The sequence below is a fragment of the Lepidothrix coronata genome, unplaced genomic scaffold, assembly GCF_001604755.1.
Source record: "Lepidothrix coronata isolate B3197 unplaced genomic scaffold, Lepidothrix_coronata-1.0 Scaffold25, whole genome shotgun sequence".
In the NCBI taxonomy this organism is placed as follows: domain Eukaryota; kingdom Metazoa; phylum Chordata; class Aves; order Passeriformes; family Pipridae; genus Lepidothrix; species Lepidothrix coronata.
In genome coordinates, this window is record NW_016690205.1 from 6489338 (window position 1) to 6516374 (window position 27037).

At 47.2% G+C, this 27037-nt stretch overlaps 1 protein-coding gene across 1 annotated transcript in view; it reads right to left on the bottom strand.

Moving 5' to 3' along the window:
• The window catches only part of TCERG1L (transcription elongation regulator 1 like), a 58946-nt gene extending 34195 nt beyond the window's left edge, over nt 1-24751 (bottom strand). The window contains exons 1-4 of the mRNA XM_017809355.1: nt 24488-24751; nt 23037-23183; nt 22014-22194; nt 13639-13794 (exon numbers count right to left, since the gene is read on the bottom strand). Of these exons, the coding sequence (XP_017664844.1) occupies nt 13639-13794; nt 22014-22194; nt 23037-23183; nt 24488-24751 (748 nt within the window). The remainder of the gene's footprint in view (nt 1-13638; nt 13795-22013; nt 22195-23036; nt 23184-24487) is intronic.
• Nucleotides 24752-27037: the final 2286 nt, after the last annotated feature.

Below are 27037 nucleotides of genomic sequence, written 5' to 3' on the forward strand. Positions count from 1 at the left end.
TTTTTTTTTTTTTTTTTTTAAAACCAGGGGGAGAAAAAAAATGAAAATGCATGTTCATGACAAAGCAGGAGAGTCCATCCAGCAGTGCTCCAATATCAGAAATGAACAGAACAGAAACGGGAATTTTGGGGCTCAGAGTTGCCCATTGTACTTGTACCACTGACACTGCTCAGACAAACAGCTCCAGCTGAAGAACGAGGAGTGCTAATATGGTTAAATCCTGACTCACGAAAATCTCTGGGAATCAGAATTATTAAATCTCTGGGAGCCAGAAAACACCAACAGGGTGATGCACTGACAGTGCCTTGAACCTAAATTCTCTTCTCTGGTCGTGCTGGACACCCCATAGCATCTCCCCACTGCCACCAGCACCTCCACCCTCCATCCTTCCACTCTACAGCTTTCCACATCCATCCTGAATTCAACCTTTCCTCCACCTTCATGTAAAGTTGAAAAGGGAACTGTTCCTTTATAACCCAAGCCTGCCCCAGTACTGGTGTCCTGGGGAATGACCCCCTTGGAGCAAAGCTGGAAGGGTCAGACCTTGCAGCCCCAGGGTCTGTTCACCTGCAGTAGCCCAAGTACCAGTCAGTGCTAAATGCTCCCTAAGTAACTTATGAACCAAAACACTTCCACTATTGGGGGGTTGAAGAAAATTCCTAAAATCATGGATTGGTTTGGGTGGGAAGAGACCTTAAAGCCCATCCAGTCCCACCCTCTGCCATGGGCAGGGACACCTTCCACTAGAGGAGATGCTCCAAGCCCCATCCAACCTGGCCCTGGACACTGCCAGGAGTATTTTAACCTTTCCTGTCCAGGAAGCACTGGGTGACATCAGATCTGAATCACTGTTTGTTTTCCTTAGGACAGAATTACGCCAAATCTAACAAAAACAATACAAGGTGCAAAGAGAAACTGGTAGAATTTTTAAAAAACAACAGTTGTGAGTTTATGGTTGTTATATTTTCATGAGCAGTGATCCCTTATTCCCTCCAAGATGAAATCAGAAATAAATGAGCCTGTTGAACAATTGGCAGGCTGTGTCACCATCGTTCTGGATAATGAAGTGAGATGTGTTCTGGAGCACAGCCAAATCCCAGGGATGTGCCAATTAGTTCTGCAGAGCCCAGTTAAGATCACACAGAACTCCCTTCCTGCATCTTCATTACTGGCCTGTCTTAAATTTGGGTCTTAAACTATCCAAAGAGCTTTTGGGAAAACAAACCCCCTGCTTTCCCATCACAGTGTCCTCCTTCTGAAGGCAGACCTTGCACATGACCCAGTCAAGTGCAACATTCCAGCACGGGCCAACCCATTCCAGGCTTGGAGGTGGATGGACCAACAGCCCTTCCCATCCTGGAGGCTCCCAGGCAAATCTTCCACGTTGGGATGATCTTAAGGTTCAGGGGCCGAAGCACAGATGGGGTTGGTAGCACTTACTCCTCCTCCACCTCCTCTTTGCTCTCTCTGCAGGAGCCACACCGGGGTTCAGGAGACCAGGAGAAGTCCAGGAACATCGGTTTGGGTTCCCATTTCCCAAGTCCTGTCACTGCTTTTCTTCCTATACTCCAACAGCAGGTTCTCCAGGGGCAGCTCTGTACAAGCTGTAACTCCACAAATCTGGAATTGTATTTTGAGGGGCACGAAGCTCCAAGTTTGTCTCTGAGGACAAGTTTGGCTCCAGTGGGGGCTGTGGGAACAGGAGTTAGTCCCTGCTGGAGCTTGGCTGGGGTCTGTCCCCAGACCCACCTGGTACAGAGCCATGGCCAGGCGTCCCCAGCTACATCCCACATCCCTGGTCCATGTACAGGAAGGCTGGAGCCACCTGTCTTCAGGAACAGAATAAAAAATGACCTGACACTGTTGCAAATCACGAAGCTGCTCTGCAGTGTCTGCTTTTCACTCACTGTGATTTTAACAGGACAATTGATTTTTAGGAGCAAAGAGAAAACACAATTTCATCTCATTTCATGCAGGTGGGTATTTACAGGACACAAATCACACTGACAACATGGCCACAGGTATCAGATCCCAATCTGTGTTGGGCTGACATGGCTTTACATCACTTCCCCTCCACTACACCTCACCTTGGAACATTTTTCCTTCAAAATTATCTGTACTGATACCAAGTAGATATTGCACACATACCCTAATAATAATTTGAGGGATGGAGAGGGAAATCAGCCACTGCACTTTTATGATGAGACATCAGCAAGTTATTGGTGTCCTCCAGCTTGGATTCCCTGTCCCCCTGAGCCTTACAGGGTGGCAGACCCTGTGTGGACAGACAGACAGGGACAGCATCTACAGCTTTTCAGGACAGTTGATTCAGGAACTTTGCTGAACTTTACAACTACCCATTTCTGTCAATTTATGCAATTAAAATGATTTTATCAGAAAGCCCGGGGGTATAAAAATTCCACGGCCACCTACCAGCCCACCAAGCAGCAGAGCTGGACACCCTGCAAACCCTGAGCTCCAGCCAGGTCTAGATTTTCATTATTTTGCTCCCAGTACAAAACAAGACCTGAGTAAACAAGGACATGGATCTGCTGGAGCAAGTCTAGAGGGGACTAGGTTGCCCAGGCACAGGTTGCCCAGAGAAGCTGTGGCTGCCCCATCCCTGGAAGTGTTCAAGCCCAGGCTGGATGGGGCTTGGAGTAACCTGGGAGAGTGGAAGGTGTCCCTGCCCATGGCAGGGGGTGGGACTGGATGGGCTTTAAGGTCACTTCCAACCCAACCTATTCCATGTTTCTCTATGTCCAACAGCAAACCCAAAATTCCTGCTGGCACAAAGTCCCCCACCCTCCCCCCACAGCACTAGCAGGAGCTGCACTTTTGTTTCTGCAGGATAATTTCAGCTCTCATTTCAATATGCATTGCCATAACCACTTCAGGAACTAGTAAATGCTGAAGTAAATTGCTTATTGGAGCGGGAAGGGAAGATGTGAGATGGAAAGTCAGCAAGTATTTCTGTAAATCTGCAGAGTCAGGACTGAGTGTCAATGAGCACCTTCTGCAATGAGCTCTACTGGGGGAACATTTCTCTATCTACTTTCTCTTCCTTTAACAACCTGGTTTTTTGCAATTCCCAACAAATGAGCAGCAAAAAGAGTAAAAAAGTTGCTTCAAAACCAAAGTGAAATCAAAACAAATCAAAACTCCCTAAAAGCTGAAATGTCACATCCAGTCTTTTTTTAAAACTGTATCCTGTATTGTTGATGTTTGAGAAAAACACCATCAGTTAAAAACCAACCAAGGAAACTCTCCTTGCCCTGAGGGAGGGGGATGTTTCAGGAGGTTGGACTAGATGACCTTTGAAGATTCCTTCCAAACCAAACCATTCTGTGATTCCGTGTCAGTGATGGCACCAGGCACCAGCTTCCCCAGCACCCTGAGCACAGTCCCACACCACTGGGTTCAGAGGGCATGAAATATCCCCCCAAAAAACCATGTGCAAGTTCCACCCCCCCCCTCCACCCTCTGCCATTAATCACAGGCAGACTCTGCTCCTCAAAGTCTTGCAGCTGCTTTTGGGAAGCTGAAGTGTCTCAATCTAAAAGATTTCTCAGAGGAATTATTTAAAATGGGGGGTTGGCATTCTCATTTCTGCCCTTTTGGGGAGAAATGGTTCTTCAAGGCCATACACCCACTCCAGACAAACCTTGCCCTGACCACACTTGACTCCTTCCCTGGTCCCACCTGGACGATTCAGTGCAGGAATTCATCCCCTTGCTGCCACCTCCTGACATTGGTGTTTAATTGGAAAAAAAAGTCCAAATTGAATGAGAACTCTGTGACCAGCACAGTTAACAGAAACCATTTCCAACTTTTAATGAGATTTCTCATCACAGGAGCTGTAAAAGCAGGACTCATAATGACAGTATTAAAACTGACATATTTAATAACAAAAATAGCAGGACTATTAAATACCACTTTAAGCCCCTTAGTTTGAAAAGCAAATGATGCAAATCCCAAGTCCCAGCTCGTGTCCCCATGTGACTGCTCAGCTCCGACTCCTGCTGACCCTCTGCTCCAGACTCTGCCTGGGGTCAGATCCCACAGCTTTGGAAGACTGAAAGTACGAATCCTGTCTGGAAGCTTTTTCTTACCATTTTTATTTTTAAGGATATACAGCTGAATGTTGGACAACACCCTCAGGCACAGGGTGGGACTGCTGGGGTGTCCTGGGCAGGGCCAGGAGCTGGACTCGATGGTCCTTGTGGGTCCCTTCCAAGTCGAGATACTCTGTGATTCCATGAACATAAATGACACTCAGCTCCTGAGCCGTCAGACACTAATCCCCACCTGACCCATGAAGGTGAATTCCCCACCTCTCCTATCTCAGGTTTTCCTGCAGCTTTACAGGTCACGTGGCCATGAATGAACCCAGAGATGCCCTCGAGATTTTAGCCCTGGGAAAGGCCTTGATGTATTTTGTGCCAGGGATCTTCAGCACCACGAAGACAAGGAGGAATGGCTGATTCTATTCTGTGCTTTGATTTAATAGCTATGGAATCATGGAATCTCCTGAGTTGGAAGGGACCCACAAGAACCATCCAGCCCTGGGCCCTGCCCAGGACATCCCAACAATCCCACCCTGTCCCTGAGAGCGTTGTCCAAACGCTCCTTGAGCTCTGGCAGCCTTGGGGCCGTGACCACTGCCCTGGGGAGCCTTTTCAGTGCCCAACCACCCTCTGGGGGAAGAACCTTTTCCTGAGATCCACCCTAACCCTGCCCTGGTACAGCTTCAGCCGTTCCCTGATCCTGTCCCTGCTCACACAGAGAGGAGTATTACAAGCAATTTTTAAAATTGGTATTAAAGTCTCAACAATTTAAATGTTTCTAGAATCTCATTTGGAGGATTCCTTCCTCCCAATTCCCCTTTACAAGGCCCTGATTGTGGCATTGCTATTTCTCTCTCCAGTAAAACACAAATGACGTGTAACCAAGGGCTCAGAGCAGGGGCTGCCACATTTTTCCAGCCGTGGTTCCTGTGTGTCTAAAGCTCCATTGAGATCATTTTGGGCACTGCTGGCTCCTGGTGCATTACAGAGCATAATGTAGTCCCAAAAATAAGGGGAGGGGAATTAATATTAGATTTTTGGCCAGTTTCTCAGGCAGTAGCACCTAACCCGGGTGACCTCCCTGTGCACGGGGACCTCCCGAGCTTGGAACGTGGCAGTTGCTATTGGATAAAAGGTTCTTTTTGAATTATTCATGGGACCCATCCAATCAAGTTGGAAAATAAGGCTGGAGGTCCCCAAACCCGCAGCAGTGATTTGTGCTGAGTGTACCTCGGCACATTTTGCAGGAACTGGAGTGTCCCAGGCGGGAACACGGAGCTTCTCCAAGCACAAGGGGCACTGTGATGCACCACCAAACACTGAGGAGGATTGTGGGGAAACCATCCTGCATCCATGGGAGCCACAGGGCTGGGAATCATCTGCCCACACCAAGAGGGGAAAGGGATGATGATGATCACCCCACACCCTTCATCTCCCATAACGCTTCTTGCTGCTCCATATGGCCCCATTTACAAAACTTTTCTGCTTTATTTCCAGCCTCATGAAAACTCCAACACAAAATATCAATCTCCTGGTTTAACAGGATGTATTTTGGAGAGAATTTCCAAAATTCTGTAGTATCAAGCCTTTGGAACTTCCACTTTCTCTGCATCATAGCAGAGTAATTATTTCTGCATGAACCAACCCTTTGTATTTAAGTGAAATCTTCAAATGCTCATTTCTAGGAGGATTTGAGTTATAAATTAGGTTTGGAATTTTGAAACCAGTGAAGTAGAAACCAGAAATGTGATTCTCTTGTGCAGTTTTAATGATGGTTTCTGAGCTGAGGTTAAACAGCACACAGGGGCTGGCAGGGGGGGGATTTTCTTGCAATGACAGAATCCTAGACTGGTTTGGGTTGGAAGGGACCTTAAAGCCCATCCACCCCCACCCCCTGCCATGGGCAGGGACACCTTCCACTAGCCCAGGTTGCTCCAAGCCCCGTCCAACCTGGCCTTGGACACTTCCAGGAATGGGGCAGCCACAGCTTCTCTGGGCAACCTGTGCCAGGGCCTCACCACCCTAACTGAAAAAAACATCTTATCTGATCTAAATCAACCTTATTTCAGTTTTAAACCATCTTCCTTTGTCTTATCACAACAGGACCTGCTGAAAAGTTTATCCCCATGGAACCTTGGGGGCCTGCTCACACTTTTCTCTGCTGCTTTATCCATCTCCAAAACAAACCCAAGACAGAAAGGTTCTGCTTTGGAATATTTGCTGCCAGGTCCTCAGGCCACATAGCTTTGGTAAACCTGTAGTTGACTGGAACAATGGAATCCCAGACTGGTTTGGGCTGGAAGGGATCTCCTTTCACAAACATCATGTTCTGCATGCAGCAAACACAACCACATCTGCAATAAAATCAATGAAATTCCATTTAGCTACTTCAGGGAAGCATCTATGGCATACTTAAAATTAGGGATTTCAATTAATTTTCCTTATTTATATTCTGGCAATGGACTAAGATTCACTTTAGCTTGTTACATTTATTTACAGTGACATAGAGGGGCTTGATTGAGAACCACATGAAGTCATCCAGAAAACATCCACTGGCTCCAAATTACAACTGGTTACAAATACCAGGAAAATCCCTAAAAATGTGGTTTAACCATCTAAGAAGTTGAACAGGAATAGCTGTTTTATTGGAATAATCATCATCATCATCCTTCTCCCATTCCCTATGTCCTCCCCAGGCACCCACATGTCCCTGGGGCTGGAGGACCAAGGCCACCAGCACAAGAACCAGTAGGTCCTTCGCCAGGAAACCTCCCTGAGCTCTCCAGCTGCTCCTGGGCACATACTGCCACTTAAATTTATATTTTTATTTATTTATAATAAACTTCCAATCAGATATTTCTGTATTAATTTTAATTTCTGAGATTAAATGTAATTAATGTAATTTTTTAATTACCTCAAGGATGTTTTTGTGGCACAGGGTTTCCTCAGCTCACAGTTCCATTAGACAGAATGTTTAGGGGAAAATGAAACTCAGCCTTTTGAGGTCCCATTCTATCCCAGGGAATGCTGTGAAATTATTTCCCTGCCCAACACACCACACTGAGAGTTTCCCACCAGATTCTGAGATGCAAATCCTAAAAGAAGATATTAATCCACTGAGACCACGGAATTTCTCCCTCCATCAGACATTAGTTTTGCACTGAGTTTACACCACATACAGACCTGATTCAGGTCTGAAAATTCAGGTCAAACACTGAGAACATGTTGGTTGAAACCCACAATATCAAAATAAGAACCAAAAAAACCAATATTTCAAAAATAAAGTTGGCTGAACATCTGAAAAATAATTTCAAAAGCCCATGTGTTTTTTTTCTCACTGATAATGCACCTGAAACGTTACGTAGAGCAAGAAAAATGCACACAAAACAATGTCACTCCTTTTACACAGACCTCAGGAAAACTGGCTCCTTTCTTCCCTCTCCAAATCTCCCCAATATTCCTAGTAGGTACCAACAAGCAGGGACAGAAGAGATGGGTTTGATCATGGCACTGGGAATTACTTGGTATCACACAACATTCCATCCTGGCTGTTTTGAGCCTTGGCCACACACACAAAGTTCCTGATGGTTTAATTGTGTAAATAAATTTAAGGAAACAACAGCAGGAGCCTCCAAAACAAGGTGTTCCCTCAGCTCTGATTTAAAACTTATGATCACATACAGTAATTCTCATCCATTTCCCTTCTCCTGGAAAGGGACAAGCCAAAGAATCTTCTTGGAACTGGTCCATTATCCTTGCAAGACTTATTTCTTCATTTCAGTTCATTTGGTTTTTCCTTCTCAGACTGCTGCTCCATTTACAGGAAATATATCATGTTTAGAGAAAACTGTTTTAAGCTACACAAATCTCAACTAAATCTGAGTCTGCAACAGAAAAACAGGAGGCAGGGGAATCCTTTATGAAAAGTCTTCCAAGGGGTAAATGGTGTCTCCTGTAGCTCCTGAGGAGGAGCTGAACTGATTTGAGTGAGATGTTTGAGCAGGGGTGGGAAACACTCACAATGACACAGCCCAGCTGGGGATGTTGCTTCAGGAGCACTGGTGGGCAGGTTGGAAATTCAGAAGTCATATGGAAAATGAGACCTTTCCCCTATGGATTCCCAGTGGTCCCATCTGCCACAGGCGGGAGGAATTCAGCCCTTAAAGCAGAGCAGGACCTGCCAAGATCCCACCAGTCCTGACCCATTACAGCCCCTTGTCTCAAGTGTCAGATCAAGAGAGTTTGTGCATCCATGTCACAAAACACGGAATCATTCAGTTGGGAAAAGCCCTCTAAGATCACTGAGCCCAACCATTCCCAGCACTGCCAAGGCCACCACTAACCCATGTCCCCAAGTGCCACATCCACTTGGTTTTTAAATCCCTTCAGGGATGGGGACTCCACCACTGCCCTGGGCAGCTGTGCCAGCGCTGGACAGCCCTTTTAGGGAAGGAATTCTCCCTAATTTCCAATCTAAATCTCCCCTGCCACAACTTGAGGCCATTTCCCTTTGTCCTGTTCCTTGTTCCCTGGGAGCAGAGCCCAACCCCCCCCCAGCTCCCCCCTCCTGTCAGGGAGTTGCAGAGAGTGAGAAGGTCCCCCCCGAGCCTCCTTTTCTCCAGGCTGAGCCCCCCCAGCTTCCTCAGCTGCTCCTGGTGCTCCAGACCCTTCCCCAGCTCTGTTCCCTTCCCTGGACACACTCCAGCCCCTCAATGTCTTTTTCAACTCAGACCAAAACATTTCAAGGCTGCCCAAGTAACCACAAAGCATAAAATAAGAAGACAAGTGATCTCTAGTGCTTTTAGATGCCTCTCCATGTGCATAGCAGGGGAGTGGCAGCACCTTGGCCCCCCCAGCCCAGAGGCCCATCCTGGGTGGGGGGGAAAGCAAACTGTGACCAATTCAGATAAATTCCTCCAAGGGACACAGCAAAAATTACCAACTGCTGTATCAGTACTAATCTTCCAAGTACCAGCAGAGACAATCCTCAGCCTGCACACCTTGCTTGGCTCTTGGTTGGGGAAAACCCCCCCCAGCAGGTGTTTTAACTGTGTAATTGCTATTACTGACAGTGAAACCTGATTTAAACACACTATAAGTGCACTGGCATTTTTCAAAGAAAAAAACCCCTAGTACTTGTTTTACCGAGCAGTTAAAGTCAATTACATCTGACTTCGATGACATTTACCAAGCAAAGAGCTGAGCATGAATGAAAGGATTTGGTTGTTTGTCTTTTGTAACTACAGGAAATATTTATATTTTCTCTTTTGTCAATATCTTGTTATTACATGGGAAACACTGAACGAGGCCCCTCTGTTTCACACCTGAGGAAACAACTGTTTGTTAGGCCACAAACGTGATGAGTCCCAGAATCACTGAGGCTGGAAAAGACATCTGAGATCAAGTCCAACCTGTGACTGACCCTCACCTTGTCGCCCAGCCCAGAGCACTGAGTGCCAAGTCCTGTCCTTTTCATGAAGTTTGCTTTGGTAACTCAAAAAACAGCTGAATTTTCACACAATTAGAACCATCACCCCACTTCTTAGAGAGTCTTAATTGGGCAGCAGAGCGCTTCCAGTTTCCAACAGAGATTTTGTGTCCAACAGGAGAAGAGAATTGGTGCTCATTTCAATGTGATTCTGGGCATTAATTTATCCCACTGTACAATCATGACTTCCCTTGCATGTGCCAACACAGATAGGAACAGAAAAGTAATTTTATGCTGAATATTAGCTCCAGTAGGAAGTTATCACTTTAATAACTATAAACATTCATTATCTTGCTTCGTTACACAGCATTAAAGCTGGGCAGATCATTTACAACAAGCTTGTTAGAACTACTCAGCATTCCAAGTCAAGCCTATTTTACTGTCAGGCATGTGGGACACCTAGGAAAGAGAAGGAAAAGCTTCCTGAGGAGAAGAACATCATATTTCTGATTAGAATATTTGTGATTTTTCCAAAATTGTTATTTTTTGCTCACCTAATACCTAGGACTTCTGGTATGCAGGATGGTCAGACTAATCTTAAATTACCACTGAATGAATCATCTTCCTGATGGGAATGAGCCCAGCAGAGAGGAGCTCTGTTCCTGGCAGAACAGGCAGGAACAATCCCAGTGCCAGAGCTGCATTAGCTCTCCAAGTATTTACTCACTGGATCACAGTTTTTAATTAATCTTGTAAAGACAAGAAAGGAAAGGGTTTGTAGCTTCCACAGAGGTTGGACAAATGTCCTCAGCCCAGCTTTCCCCAGCCCTGCAGTCTGCTGGAATACCCAACCCCACCAGCTAGGCACTGGGAGGAGATGAGCAGAGCAACCTCCAGGTAACTGGGAGGTACTGCAGATGTCAGGCCTTGCTCCTTAATTTCTTCAATTCCATTCCCCAGAAAACAAATATTTTTTACAGACAAATTTTATCTCATAGAATCACCGAATTGTTAAGGTTGGGAAAGCCCTCAAAGATCATCAAGTCCAACTGTCAATCCAGCACCGCCACCGTGGTCACAACTAAAACATGTTCTCAAGTGCCACATTTACATGGTTTTTGAACACTCCCAAGGATGGGGGCTCCACCACTGCCCTGGGCAGCTGTGCCAGGGCTGGACAGACCTATAAGGGAAGGAATTTTCCCTAATTTCCAATCTAAATCTCCCCTGGCACAACTTGAGGCCGTTTCCCCTTGTCCTGTCCCTTGTTCCCTGGGAGCAGAGCCTGACATCCCCCCCAGTTCCCCCCTCCTGTCAGGGAGTTGCAGAGCGTGAGAAGGTCCCTCTTGAGCCTCCTTTTCTCCAGGCTGAGCCCCCCCAGCTCCCTCAGCTGCTCCTCAACAGACTTGTGCTCCAAATATTTTGCAGGAAATTCCCAGCCCACTCATTCACAATCACAGATTCATGGGACTGTATAGGTTGGAAAAGATCTCAAAGATCATCAAGTCCCACTATTAATCAGCCTCACCTTTGACAGCAGTAAGAAACTGGGGAGGGAAGAGGTTGGCCAGGAAACATCTGGCAACATCCAGGCCAGGCTGGACAGGGCTTGGAGCAACCTGGGAGAGTGGAAGGTGTCCCTGCCCATGGCAGGGGGTGGGACTGGGTGGGCTTTAAGGTCCCTTCCAACCCAGAAGGGATTGGATTCTATGTGATTCTATGATTCCATGAAGATATTAGGCTGATCTTAAGGGTGTAATGGGAGTAACTCCACTGCCATGTTACTTTTCCCCAGCACTGACCCCTCACTAAGTGCTGTGACCACTCAAACAGCCATTACCTCTTGTTTGCTGCAGGAGAGGAGCTGCTTCCTCCCAAAAACACCGTTAAAAATCACTGAATAACTTATGAAAACGTGGTTTAAACCAGCTAATGAAGGAGTGACAGACACATGAAAGGCCCCAGACAAGTGCTGGCATTAAGAGCTGGTTTAACACACGACATTGTTTGGCCGTTTAGGTGCCGAGAGGAAAAATACTGAGTCACTTCCCAGCTGTTCCATGGCAGGGTAAAACAGTGCATTGAAACCTTAAATAATTCTGGAAGCCAGGAACAGGTGGCAAATGGTTTAGGTGGCAGATGGTGCCTTTTTTAATATTTGTACTCACTGCTAATTTAGGGAGTCCATAACCACAGACTCAGCTCTTACCTTCTTCACTCCAATAATTAAAAAACTGCACATAAAGAAAATAAATATCCAATTCTTTATAGAGTAGCTGTAAAAGTGGTATTGGAGGTCACTAGACATCCTATACGTGAATACTCCATGTAACTGCTTATGTTCCCAAAGTTTATTGCATTTAGGTTTCTTTAAGATCATCCTCAAAGCCTTGGCTTGACAGTGCTGGGAAATTCAGTTTTCTCTCCATCAGCAGAGCTCACAAGCACGAAGGTGCAGCACAGTGAGGAGCTGCATCTCCACAAGCTCCTATTTAGTCTTTATGTGAAACCTGGCACAAAAACTAAGCTAACAGCGAGGCTGGCATTAAATATTTAAGGGAACATTTTGCCTGGTAGATGCATGAGCAGAACCACGAGTAGATGCAGAAAGAAGAAAAAGGGGGGGGGGAAAGGGAATAAAATCATGAAATGGAGCTGAAACAGCATTGCTGGAACGTTGTCCATGTAAGTCACTGATGTGACAGCAGAAAAATATTGTGCCAAGCCCCTTCTCCCTCTCAGTGCTGCTGGACTGCTCCAGCCCCAGTACCTGAGCTTTAGCCCAGTGAAAGTCCAGTCACAGATCACTCATGTAGAAATAGGTTCCTCAAATTTAAATATTTTAAATAAAATTTTATGTTGCTACTAAACCCAGTATTTTATGCTGCTTTTTTCCCCGTATATTTATTTCATTATTACAGTTTTCTAAGCTCAGGACAGTGGCAAAGAAATACCCAACAATAAAAACGATCACAGGAGCTTCTCTTGTGGCAGAGCCACAGCACAGAAAACCTGCACCACCCAGCACATCCCACCCACGTCTGCTCAGCCCCATCCCCAGCTGGGATCCTTCACAGTAAAAGGCAACACATGGGTTTAAATTCCCTAAATATCCTGTGCTCTCTTATAGCTCTGATTTTCTTTTACAAAATGTAAAATAAATTGCATTAAAATGAACTCCAACTCAAGGAAGAACACATCTAACAAGTAATTTCACTTTTTCTACAAAGAATGATTTTTTTTCTCCTTTGGTTTCTCCTCCAAGATACTCATAAACAGGCAAAGTGTTTTCTATGGGTCAAATACAATATTCCATTGGAAACACCACCAACTCTCTGCCCTACAGTAGAATTAATTCAGGAACAATAATCACTGAGATACATTTCTCATGAAAAGATTTTGTCTGAGCACCAAAGCCATGACCACACACCTTCTGTGAAATCCAATCTCACTATATGGAAAACACACCCTAATTTACATTTTTAACTTCATCAACACATAACATTTCTAAATATAGCCTTGAGCATTCAAAGTACAGTCTCAAAAATTACCCTTAAGACTTTAAACCAGCCCTAGTGAGGCAAAGATGCCCCAGTACCTCCCCAGCTGCCACATACAGAAAGTTTTTACTCAACACCACACCAAGAAAACAGTGTTTTTTTCCAGTCAGAAACCACATCGCAACCTATTGGAAAAAACCCACAGACTCAGGCTGGGTCTCCCAGTGGGCTTTAAAATGATAAACAGCCAAGGAATCCACTTAAGTCTCAATCAAATATTATTGCACATTGAGCAGATACCTTTCAAACACCAACACTTAAGCTGAGGATCAGCTCCAACAGCTTGGTGTAGCTCAGACCACATTTCCTTACAGAACTCACTGAGATGGAGGAACCCATTCAGTTCATCAACTGCCCGTAAATGCCACAGCAAGAGGGCCACTGCAAATGTCCACAGAATTCTGAACTCACCTCTGACACCATTTCAGAGGACGCCTCCAAACCGCCCCAGAAAACCCACCTTCAACCCCCGACTGCAGCGACACCCCCTGCACCCCTCAGGATGTACCCAACACACACAGAAGCCTCTCTGCTGCATGAAAACGTGAAAAGCTGCTCATCAGTGTCCCAGGAGGGACCTTACCTGGGAAGGGCGAAGCCACCAGCGGGATTTTGAGCGGGGAGAAGGTGAGGAGGTGGCAGGGCTGGGGGGCCTCGGGCTCCACCGACACCACGGCCGCCGTGGCCAGAGCCAGGGTCTGGTTGGTACCCATGGCCTTCAGGCTGTTCTGGCAACCACCTGTGGGACAGGGAGGCACAGCAGGGTTATCTGGATGGGAAACAGTGGGTTTAAGGAAAAGGATGTTTCCAGCACTCAGTTTCAACACAAGATGGAACAGAAGTCTGCAACACTTCCCACCTGGCCCCTGCTGCATGTCAGAGACATTGGAGCTTGAATGTATACTATACATAATATATGTATATATTATATAGCGAGAGTATATCTGCAGTATTGGGTTCAATTCTGGTCTCCAGGCTCAAGAATCCCAGAATCACTAAGGATGGAAAAGGCCTCCCAGATCATTGAGTCCAACCTGTGCCCAATCCCCACCTTGTCACCCAGCCCAGAGCACTGAGTACCATGTTCAGTCCTTCCTTGGACACCTCCAGGGATGGGGACTCCACCACCTCCCTGGGCAGCCCCTTCCAATGCCTGAACACCCTTTCTGTGAAGAGATTTTCCCTGATATCCAACCTGAACCTCCTCTGGCAAAGCTTGAGGCCATTGCCTCTTGTCCTGTTACTAGTTGCCTGGGAGATGAAGCAGGAAAGACAAGAAGCTACTGGAGAGGGTCCAGCAGAGGCCATAGAGATGATCTGGGGTTTGATCTCTCTGATGAGCAGACACTGTAGGAGCTGAGCCTGGTTAGCCCAGAGAAGGCTGAGGGGATCTCATCAATCCACACAAATATCCTGACATCCAAGGGGTGTCAGGATGGTCCCACACTCTGTTCAGTGCTGCCCAGGGACAGGACAAGGAGCAAGGGCCAGAAACCAAAACACAACAAGTTCCACCTCAACACGAGGAAGAACTTCTTTCCATGGAGGTGGCAGAGCCTGGAACAACTGCCCAGGGAGGGTGTGGAGTCTCCCTCTCTGGAGACATTCCAACCCCACCTGGACTCGTTCCTGTATCACCTGCTCCAGGTGACCCTGCCTGGGCAGGGGGATGGACTGGGTGATCCCCAGAGGTCCCTTCCAACCCCAACTATTCTGTGGCTCTGTGATATATTTCCTAAGGACTCCCAAAGCCCCTTTCTTAATCCTTATTCTGAAGTCCCAGCTCATGGCTGGAGCATTTTTAGATATTAAAACCCCATAGATGTGAAAACATCATTATAACCCAGAGGGACAAGGCAGCAGTGACTCATATCCAAACTGTGCAGAGTTATTAAATATAAATGAAAAAACCTCAATAAAAAAGCCAAATATTTGAGCACATTGAACACAATTATTCTGAACTTTCCTAAATATAAGCTGTCTGATTTCAAACCTGATTTTTTTTATTACTTGCTATATTAACAACCCAATGTTCCTCTTGCCTTCCTGGCTGCTCTGCTTTGTTCTGCACACAAATACCTGGGTTTTACAAGTAGTACATTCATATCCTTCATCTCAGAAACATCACATGCAGGAAACTTCCAATGGTCTAATGTGAGAACTAAGGAGTCTTCCAAATTAAAGCTCAAGCAGCATTTAGACTCTGTCCTATTCACCTTGTCTGACAAACTTGCAGGAAAGCCCTTCAGAGCTCAATCTTGGCTAAATATGTTAAATATATGAGAATATGAGGAGTAAAAATCTTAAGGAGGAAACCTAATTTGACACACAGCAGCTGTTCCTCCCTCCACACCGAGCTAAGGATTCCAGAATTAAGCAATCATTAGCTTATTATGTCATTCAGCAAACGCTCCCATCTCCTGTGGAAATCCTTCAGGCAACAGGAGGCAACTGTGGTGATCCAAAAAAATCACTATTTGATCAGACTCCTCACCCCAGGCACAATGTCTGGGGGGTTCCTTTATCCTTGCGTATCACTGAGAGGAAAATATGGAATCGGTGTTTGGGAAGGGGGACTGTCAGGGGGGTGATGCAGCACCTACAACATCACTGGTGCAGGGTGGAATCACAGAATCATGGAATCACAGACTGGTTTGGGTTGGAAGAGACCTTAAAGCTCATCCACTCCCCCACCCCATTCCACTATCCCACACCTTCCACTATCCCAGGTTGCTCCAAGCCCTGTCCAACCTGGCTTTGGACACTTCCAGGGATGGGAATTTCTCTGGGAAATCCATTCCAGCCCCTCACCACCCTCATAGCCAAAAAATCCTTCCCAATATCCCATCTAACCCTGCCCTCTGGCAGTGGGAAGCCATTCCCCCTTGTCCTGTACCTCCAGGCCCTTGTCCAAAGTCCCTCTCCAGCTTTCTTGGAGCCCCTTTAGACATTGGAAGGGATGCTAAGCTCTCTCTGGAGCCTCCTCTTCTCCAGGTGAACACCCATAGCTCTCTTAGCTTTGTTCTAACCCTTTATAGACAATTATTTTTCAACAACTAAGCCATGCATTAGTAAAACATACGTTTAAATATTTTCAGTAATCATCACCAAAATAAAAGTTTGTTATTTCTACTGTATCCCTCAATGCCAAGAAACACCTGCAGATGCACTAATTAACAGGCACACAGGCCAAAAAAGCTCACAAATATTTCAATTTTGATCACTCAGTGATGGATAAACAAAAACAAATTTTTCTGCCAGAGTCATGACAGACATTTAAATAAAAATAGATAAAAATCAGTGTCCAACTAATTCAAGTGGTAAATCCAACCTCATTTTGTATTCACCTGGGGACTAGAACAGCCATTTAGTGAGGTCAAACACCTGGCCTCCCAGAGTCAAGGCTCATTCCTAATTCCAGCTGTCTGCAACTGGGAAAAACCCACAAAACATCTTCTGTAGCTCTTATGAAAACTAATGTTGTTTGGAAAAATGGCTTTTCTACTGGCTTCCTACAGGGTACCTGAGCAGAAAGGTTCTTTACTTCTCATTTGATTATTTTATTTCGGAGAAGAGGATGCAATTTCCCCAAAGAGTCCAGGAAAACAGGAAAATAATGTGAGCCTTGGTTGCCTGGCCAGCCAGAGCTTCTGCCAGCACCAATGAGTAACAGTCCTGGAGTAGGGCTTCCTTATTAAACTTTCATCAATCCCCTTATTAAAGTTTCATCAGTCAGTTGAAAGAGAAGTTTGGGTGATTTCCCCTCCTTTGATGAAGTTCTCTCTCCTTCTCTCCTGCTAAATAACTCCATGAAGAAAGGACTATCCCTGTGATTGTTAATCTGGGAGAGAAGGCACGAGTGGGGTGTGTGGGGTCAGCAAAGCCCCTCTTCTATTTGCAGGCAGTTCAACAATCACTCAGCAATTTATCAGCTCTAACACAACACTGGACTTGCCAAAGCTGGCCCAGGACGTGACTCCTTGAGGGCTCAGTACCTTCATCTGAAAAGTTCTTCTCAGAAACCAACCAGATTCTGCCATAAGATTTTTGAAAAAGTTCTTGAAAGAGTTTTTTAGAATCATCATTAACCATTCCACATTTATAGGTGGAATTTCAAGAGTCAAATGCCTTGAAAATAGGAGTAAAATGCAGCTGTCAACATATCCTTGAGGGGGGAAAATATGCAATATTTTTCCTAGCAATGGTGGTTTCCCAAATCTGTTTTTGGCAGGTCAGGGTACACCCTGGGCAGGGAGGTGAGACTTGTCTGCTGAATCCCAGAATCACTGAGGTTTGGAAGAGCCCTCCCAGCACATTCAGTCCAATCTGTGCTCGATGCCCACCTTGTCACCCAGCCCAGAGCACTGAGTGCCATGTTCAGTCCTTCCTTGGACACCTCCAGGGATGGGGATTCCACCACCTCCCTGGGCAGCCCCTTCCAATGCCTGAACACCCTTTCCAGAAAGAAATTTTTTCTGAGAATCAGGAATAATCATCATCAAGGCCTGACAACAGTCATGCTTTAACAGGAGCTTCTGATGTCTCTTGGGAGGACCTTTGCCCTTCCAACCATCCAGCCCCACCCATCCCAGCCCCCACAGCTACAGGGTGATGCTCCATGCCCATCTGGCCATTCCACCCCCATCCTACAGGCTCCAAACCATCACCTGCTGAGCTCCTGCAGCAACATCGATCCTTCAATAAGTGAAGCCATGGATTGACTTAAACAGCATATTTAACCCTCTGCAAAGGAAAACATATTGATATCCCTGTCTCCTGCAACCCAACGGGGGAAAACAGCTTGTGTCACTTCCATTAGTAAACTCCAGTCATTGTATGAGCGTGCCAGGGGGAGCCTCACCAACCCCTCACTTTTCTGCTCATTTGCAATAAACAAAAATTCCTGGCTCTTCACAAACAACACCCTGCAAAGCACTAGGAGAGCTGCATTTATTTACCAAAGGGTCTGTGGTCAGGCAGGACAATGGTATGAAAGGGTCAGAATTACCAGCCTTGCCCATAAATAATGCATTTTATGCTTTATTTATATAATGGAAGTGTTAAACCAACCCGAACTGGGCTAAATTTTCTCTTGATTTGGGTTGATAACAAGAAAAAGCACCAAAGAACCATAAACTTAATAAGCAAAACAAAAACTTTGTGAAGACTGTGATTAAAGTCAAGCATTCCCAGACCTAATAAAGCATTTGGCTCTGCAATGCTTGAACACTCCACAAATAAAGAGGGGTTTGATGGCTTTTCAGGGACATGAAGAGGGTCCTGCAGTGCTATTGTTGTTTCCCAAACAGGGAGCCCCAGCACACGCATGTTAAATACAAAATAATCCAATTTGAGAAGCCCAAACCTGATTATTTGTATATGCAAATGGGCTTCAAATCAAAGCTTGTGCTCAGGAAATACAGAAGGTTGGAGGTCCTGGGTCCTGTATTTCAGAACTGCTAAAAAACGTAAGACAGTAGAACCCAAATTCAACACGAAGCAACCTCACTTAATTCAGAAATTTGTAATGTCTGAAATCTAAACTGAAATTACCCAGAAAACTGTGCCTGTATGTAGGTGTGTATTTGCATATAAATCCTAATGCTGATAATTGCTACAAGAGACACTGGCTCGGTTCTGTAAAGGTTCCTGGGGTTAAAAGAAAGAAAGGACACTGACAGGGAGGACCAAAGTTTTAATCTACTGAGGACATCCCACGTGACATCCTTGTCTCTAACCTGGACATGGATTTGAAAGATGGACCACTCAGCGGGTAGGGAATTGTCTGGAAGGTCACATGCAGAGTTGTGGTCAATGGCTCAATGTCCAAGTGGACAGTGAGGAGTGATGTCCTCAGGGGTCAGGATTGGGACTGGAGCTGTTTGACATCTGTGTCTGTGACAGGGACAGTGGGATTGATGCACCTTTGGTCAGTTTGCCAATGACACCGAGCTGGGTGGTGCAGTCACATGCTTGAGGGAAGGGATGGGGCATCCAAAGGAATGTGGAGAGGCTGCAGAGGTGGGGCTGTGCCAAATTCATGAAGGTCCTACAGCTGGGTCAGGGCAATCTCATCACAGGCTGGAAGGAGAATGGCTGGAGAACAGCCCTGGGGAGAAGGACTTGGGGGTGTTGGTGTACGCCCCATCCCTGGAAGTGTTCAAGGCCAGGTTGGAGCAACCTGGTCTAGTGGAAGGCATCCCTGCCCATGGCAGGGGGTTGAATAAGATGAACTTTAGTGTTCCTTCCAAGCCAAACCATTCCATGATTCTGTGAAAACCTTCTCAAACACACCAACAGAAACACACCCTTTGCAAGTAATCACTGCTGGTGAAGCTCTTGAGAGCCAAGAATGTCAAACTACAAGAACATCCCTTCAAGCACTTAAACCAATATTAACAAGAGTAAAAGCACAGAATATCATGTACCAGAAGGTGACAGCTTTTATCTAACAGGTGCCACCAAGGGGTCCTGCCAATGCTTCCTCACCCCTAATTCAGCAGTCACCGACCTTGCAGGGATGTGCAGGTGCCACAGGGGCACATCTGACTGAGGACCAAACCAGCCCTGACCTCACCCACATGGCTGAGAGCACAATGCAGGAGATAAAAATACTAATCCTTTCTTTGCAAAAATATCAATCCTTTCTTTGAATAGTATCAGTCCTTTCTTTGAAAAAACATCAGTCCTTTCTCTGAAAAACATTCAGCCACTGCCTTCCACCCAAACCCGCCAAATCCAGCAGACACAAAACGAGTCATCATTCCAAGGTGGGCAAAGTCCACAATTCTCCTCAGATACACAAACCACTAAGTACATAAATTCACGGTTTGCAGTTTGTGAGATGATAATAGTGCTTCCTTTCCTTACAGAAAATAACACCTTATAGTAGCTGGAGCTGCAGCTGGCAAATTATGCATATTACCCTCCACAGACTCAGTGCTCATTCCTTTATCTCTAGAACTACAGATCCATTGAGGAAACAATTATATCATTACTGATAACTGTGCAAGGCAGACCCGTCGTACGAGTGGCTTCCGAAATGAATCCAACGCAGAGCCGGCAGAACCCTTATTAACTGCTCCGTTTGTACCACTTAACAAAGCCATTTGCTCACAGGGTTTTTATTAATCTCCACCTTAAGTGTAAAGACTACACAGCAAATACTTCAAGTGCCACCATAACCCTTGGAGAGGCAGGTTCTGGCTGTGGCTGGAGGACTCAGATGGTGCCGTCCTGCAGGGATGGCCCCACCCCACATGTGTCCTGCAAGAGCTCTGAGGCCACACGGCCTGGGATGTTACTGGATTGGCACAACCACAGCAACCAGAAATGAGATTTTGAGAAAGATGGGAAGGAGTTCTGAAGAGGCAGACAGTGCTGCACACACTGCTGCAGGAAGAGCTGGATCCACCTGAGGATACCCTGTACACACAGGCTGGTGTTTGCATATATTATTCAGGCAGAAGAAAACCTTCCCTTCTCCATGCTACTTCCAGACCTCAGACATGGCACCAGGCTGGGAATGTCCTGGTTCTGCCCAGTACATCCCCGTGACCCACTGCCAGGTACACTCCTGTGTTATGCGTGTAATAAAATGTTTGTGCATGTTTAAATAACATTGTTATGAAATATTTTAAAATATTGAAATCTTTTACACATACATAAAAAAAGAGGGGCTGTTGCTCCCCTTCCCAGAACATCTCCGTCACCATCACACTTTTCCTTAAACCCCACTTTCTCCTGCCTGGGAACACAGCTTGATGCTTCCCCATGTCATGCTGGGGGGATGCAGCGGGTTTTATGGATAATTAATACAAATAAATAATATAATTAATATAAATAAATAAAAAACAGGGTTTCCCCACAGCAGCTTCACTCCCCCAGCTGAGCACTGGAGATCCTGGCAGGAGGAGACAGCTGATAGACATGGCTTTGCTAAAACACAAAATATGGACCCATTCGAATGGTTCAACATGTTTCAGTGCAGAACAATATTCACTGCTAATTAATCAGGTTGGCAAATGAGCCCAAACAGCAACAATCTCTTCCAGCACACTCTGAATCTCAACAGTGATGGCAAAACACAACATCCCATGTGCTGCTCAGCTGCAAAATAAAAAGGACTTTATGGGGCAGAGACCACGGAAAGAGGAGGAAGAAACAATTGACAGCGAGCCATTAATTCTAATTCTCAATTTAAGAATATATTTAGAGGTTGAAACATCAGTAGCATTTTACTTCTCAACCTCTTCTCTGAAACAACTGCTATGTTACTACTGCAGTGACAAAACAGAGATTCAGCTCTACAGAAATGCATGTCCTGCTCTTTTCCAAGTGTAACTGTTCTTTTCCAAGTATAAATCTTAGTGACTTACAGAATCCCTGAATATTTATACAGAAAATATACATAATAGTATAAATATATTTATAAGTATATAACTCTTAGTCCTATTAATGATTTATGTAGATCAATGGAATTTATTTCACACTATCCCTGTGCATAACTGAGCCTTAATGAGCTGACTGATCAATTCCTCCCCTCTACTGCCAGCGGTCTACAGAGACCGCACCGAACTCTTACAATGAGCAGCCAACAGAACTGTGCATGGGCTGTGCCACAGAATCATGGAATCATTCAGGTTGTCAGCAATTTCTTGTTTGAAAAATAAACTGTGCAGTTGAGGAGTGGTTGGTCCCTTCATTCCAGAGGTCAACAACAGGCTATGGAACAACCTGTTACAATCTCCTGTAATTACACATAGTCTTTTCCTTCTTTCGAAGGAATTTTAGAGGATGACATGCACTTTGCCATCAAGGTTCAGCTCAAACAGGAGATTTTTAGCTGAATGGAAGGAAACCTTTACTCTAGAGAATGGCTTGTGCTTCTCTGGGAGATGCATTAAGGGAAAAACACCAAGTAACAGACAAGTGTTTAATTATTTACATGCTACTGACCTGGTACCAGCTGAGGTGCCAACACCACCGTGGGCAGTGGCCTGGAGGCAGCAGCTGGCCTGGCTACAGCCAGAGCTACTTGGTTGGTCATCAGCAGAGGTTTCTCAGCTCCCTGGAACAGCCTGGACTCCTCAGGATGTATCCAGGCTGAATCCAGAGCAAATGCATTGTTCAAGTATATCTGTCCAACAGGGAGAAATGAAAAATGTTACCACTTGAGATAAAAAATTCAGTAATAAAACTGAGACTAAAGTGTCTTTAACTCAGTATTATAACAGGTGGTGTCTCACCTGGGGACAAATCTGCCAAACTAGATGGATTTCTGGTCCCTCACTGTTGAGGCTGAGCTTAAGTGACTATTTAAAAATTAATTGGCTTTTAACATGAATCATCAGCTGATGCAGCATCACAAAGAGAAAAGAATCACTGAAGGAAACAGTCCCAGACACAGCCACAGCCACTCCAGAGACACCCATCAGCACCTCAGGGAATGCAGCCACCTTCCGAACTGGGGACATGAGGTGAGGGAGGGGATGGGATGAAGGCACAGAGCTGCATTTTCAGCATTCAGATGGTAAATGGTCAGGTGAAGGTAAGTGAGGGTGGGATGAGGACACAGGACCACAAGTGACCGGGTACTGGGGACATGGTAGCGCTCATAAGTGACACGGCTGCTGCCAGAGCTGGACCTCGGCATCGCTCTGGGGTAAACAGGGGAAAAAACAGGAAGAAAGGGAAAACTCCCATAATCACATCCCATTTTAAAAATAAGACGCTCTCTTCAATAGAGTAAAGACTAATATTGGAGATATTCTAGTTTTTTTAAGGCTTCAGAAAAGCAAAGCTGTGTGAGCGTTGCTCCATCAACCCTCCCTCCCAACATTCCTCCTCCACAGGGTTTTCCTGACAAACCACTGACCTCTCACACTCCATCACAATCCACTAAACCCATAACATTCCTCAGCTTCCGTACTTTATGTGCTTCAGCCTTAAAACCACTTCAACAGCCAAGATCAGACTTACTTTGCAGTTGGGCAGCCTTTTATCAATCCAGCTTTTCCCAGTGTGAGGCGGAACTGAAGCCGTGAACACAGGGGGGAAAACAGGGACAAATTCCACACTCGAAGAAGGTGAAAATCCTATGACCGGAGAATGAGCTCCAAATATCCACTTTGGAGGGGGAAAAAAAACAGGAGGGAGAGTTAACAAGAGGATTTTATCCCGAGTAAACTGCTGCTTTTCATGACTTCCTAATTATGTTACAGAAGAGCACTGAGATTTTCAAGCACATTTCCTCCAGTCCAGCAAGAATCTGTGGTTCTTTGGGCATACCACGGTGAGCAGCACATGGCACTGGCATCATAAACTGCTTTAGGAAGCCACAAACCAGTAGCCTGGAGCACAGCAGCACTGGTAATGGCTGCAGTGGGTTTGCTCTGATCAGATTGAACCTCACGCACAAAACCAAACATTGCTAGAAAGTGCTTTGAAAACGAGTCTGGAGAACCAAAGGAAATGGCAGAAACGTATTTTTTCTCAACTTAAATTCTCTTGGCAAGTGGGTTCCCACAGCAAAACCACCTCTGCAGATTAGTCAAGTGGTCTCACGCTGGGGAATAATTGATGTTCCCGTTTCATTAGACCCAGCACCGACTGTTTTCTCCCGAACCACAAGAGACGCTCGAGCTCGAAACGGCTGGAAATCATCACACGAAATCGCGCGGACACCACAGCGCTCACATCCCGGGTTTATTTTTACCTCTGCGTGGTGAAAAACATAAAGACGATGCAAAACTACAGCACAGCTCCGGCACCTGCACTGTGACAGGGAGAGCACCCGGCCGAGGCTCCGCTATTGCTGCTGCTGCTCACGGCAGCAATTAATAATTCAAATATTCATCAGGGGAAGCACTGGCGCGACACACCGGTTCCAGTGACACGGCTCAAAACTTTCGTCTTTATAAATATTCAAAGAACGCAGAGCGGCGATGCTGCCCCGGCTGCCGGAGCATCCCTCGCGTTCCCGCTGGATCTGCGGGAAGCGCATACCCAGCCGGCGGGGAGCGGAGCCGGAGCCCAGCCCCGCCGAAGGGACCCCCAGCCCTGCCGAAGGGACCCCAGCCCCTCTCCCAGCCCTTCTCCTCCCGGGGAAAACCCTGCCGTAGGTTTCTAGAGCCGCTGTAAGCGTCGCGATCCCCCACACTTGGAGGCGCGACCGGAGACCGAGCCCGGGGGGTGCAGAGCCCGGGGAGCGGGATTGTAGAGCCCAGGGGGGGCACCGCCGGGGGAAAGAGGATGCCGAGCTCGGGGAAGGGCGATGCCGAGCCCGGGGTGTTCCCGCCGTCCCGCGGGGTCCGTCCCGCCGCGTACCCTCGGCGGTGGGGGGGGTCCCGGTGGCGGGGCTGGCGCCGGGCACGGACACGGTCCCGGGACAGCTGTGCCCCCCGGGGGTCGCGGGGCCGCTCCGCCCTTACCTGCCCCTGGAGCAGCGGCTCGGTGGTCGCGGGCAGCAGCGGCAGCAGCGGCTCTGCGGGGCCGCGCCAGCCCCGCAGCACGGCGGGGGCGGGGGGCGGCAGCAGCAGCGGCGGGGGCGGGGGGGGACCCCCGGCGTTGGCAGCGCCCACCCGGAGCAGCCCCGCGGCCGCGGGCAGCACCCAGGCCCAGGGGGGCGCGGGGGGCTCCGCGGGCGGCGGCCACAGCAGAGGCGGCGGGCGGGGGGCGGCGGCGGCCGGGAGCATCCCGCATGGCACGGGGGGAGCGGGAGCGGCTCCGCTCGGCTCCGGCACCGGCTCCGCTCCGGCACCGCCGCCGAGTGAACTCCGAGCGGCGGGAGCCGCGGGCAGGCTCCGCCCGGCGCGGGGGGGGCGCGGAGCGGGGCGGGGGCGCCGGAGCCGCCCCGGGGAAGGGAGAGAGGGAGGGGGCGCCGGGACCGGCCCCCGGCACAGCCCCCGCCGGGAGCGCGGACGCTGCCGTGTGCCGTGGGGGAATAAAATGGGCTTTTCGGCCACTTCTCCTGCGCCCGGGGGTTCGGGGGAGAGGCGGAGGGGGGATGCGTGGGGATGGGAGAGACAGCTGGGCTGGGCACGGCCCCTCCGACAGCACCCCCGACACCCCAACACTCCCAACCTCCCAGAGCCCCCCACCATGCCCAAAACCTTCTCAATTTCCCCAATCCCCCCGACCTCCCCAAAACCTCACCGAACCCACAACCTTCCCCATTCCCCCAACACCCCCGACCCCCCAAACCTCTCTGGCCCCTCCCAAGCAGCCCCAAACCCCCGACCTGCCCGACCCCCTCCAGTCTCTCTACCTTTCTCAGACCGTGAATGTGCCACAGCAGCAGCAGCAGCAGCAGCAGGAGGCTCAGATATCCCACAGCTGCCCCCCTCGAACACGACCCTTCTGTCTGCAGTGGAAATAACCTGAATTTAAACTAAAAGAGGGGAGAACTGTCTTAGATATTGGGAAGAAATTCTTCCCTGTGAGGGGGGGGAGGCCCTGGCACAGGTTGACCAGAGAAGCTGTGGCTGCCCCATCCTTGGAAGTGTCCAAGGCCAGGTTGGATGGGGCTTGGAGAACCTGGTCTAATGAAGGGTGTCCCTGCCTATGGCAGGGGGTGGAACTGGATGATCTTTAAGATCCCTTCTAACCAAACCAGCATAGAATTCTAAGGATTTTCTGGCATACAGAAGCCTGGTACCACTGCTACCGCCAGAGAGCAGATCCCTTCTCCAACCCAGCTCAGGTGATCCTGGGCTAAGCCACCCCAGCAGGACAAGCAATGTGTTCTTTACAACCTGTGGGCTTGTTTCTCCTGCCTTCTCCTCCACGCTGGGAAATAAAGCAGCTGAACAAACCCCTGCGAGCTGTTGACAGCATCCCAGCTTCCAGGCGCTCCTGCAAAAATTAAAGGAATGAATACCAGTGAAATGAGCCTGAGATCACACCAAGTGTTTCAGCTTCACAGTTTAAAATCATTGCAGAGGAACTGGATCTCCTGTGGCAGAGAACAGCCTGAGTAAAGGTAATACTCAAAAAGGTTTGAAACCAAATTCGACGATCTGTGGCTGAACACTGAATCAGGGAAATACATTGCTCATAATTACCCTCAGAAAGACACTGAAATACTGATCTGAGTAAGGTACAAAGTGACAGGAGTCAGATGGACAGAGGACTGCTGCTGAATATTTTAGTGTGTTTGTAAAACTCAAACACATTCTGGGAATAGGAACCGAGCAAGAGAAACAGAAATGCAATGACAATATCAACAACAAAAACCAAAAAACAAAAATGTTTGTTTCCTCTGAAATGCAGAGGTCCTCAAGTAGTTGGGTTTAAATGCAACAGGGGAAAAAGGCACCTGAGACAGTTCAGCCTCACCCCTGGTGCACACCTTAGCCCTTGGATACTGCAAAGAGCACTTTAGAAAGACAAAAAGCCAATTTAGCCCTGAAATAAAAGGTTCAGACCCATCATCTTCATTTCTGAAAAATGCATCTAAGCACTCAAACAAGACATGCCTTTCATTTATATCTAAATTACAGATTTTTTTTCCTGAGGACATTCTTAGCCACTGTTCTTCCTGACAGGGTTGTCTTTGTGACACAATATCAGGTAATGACCAAACTTTCTGTTGTTAATGCACTGACTATTTCAAAATACAGGTGCCATAAATCAGCAGCCATCCATAGGGATCCATTTGATTTGGTTGGTGAACACAAACAGAGCAGATCCCAGGCCACATTCCAAAGGCATTGTGTAGAACACCCTGCGTGCAAGTGTTTCTGGAGCCATGAACATTTGAACATCTGAAGCTGCCTGTAGGTGATAGCACTGACCAGAATCCCAGCACAGCTACACGCTTAGCAAATCCCTAATGAATAAATTCCTCCCTGTTTCCATGTGTGATCTGAGCTCAGAGTCCCAGGGAAGGAGCAAGAACAGAGAATCTCCTCCCCCATCACAGGGATCTAGTGCTGGGTGAGAAAGCAAACGTGAGCACAGAGAGCTCGTTCATTTGAGGC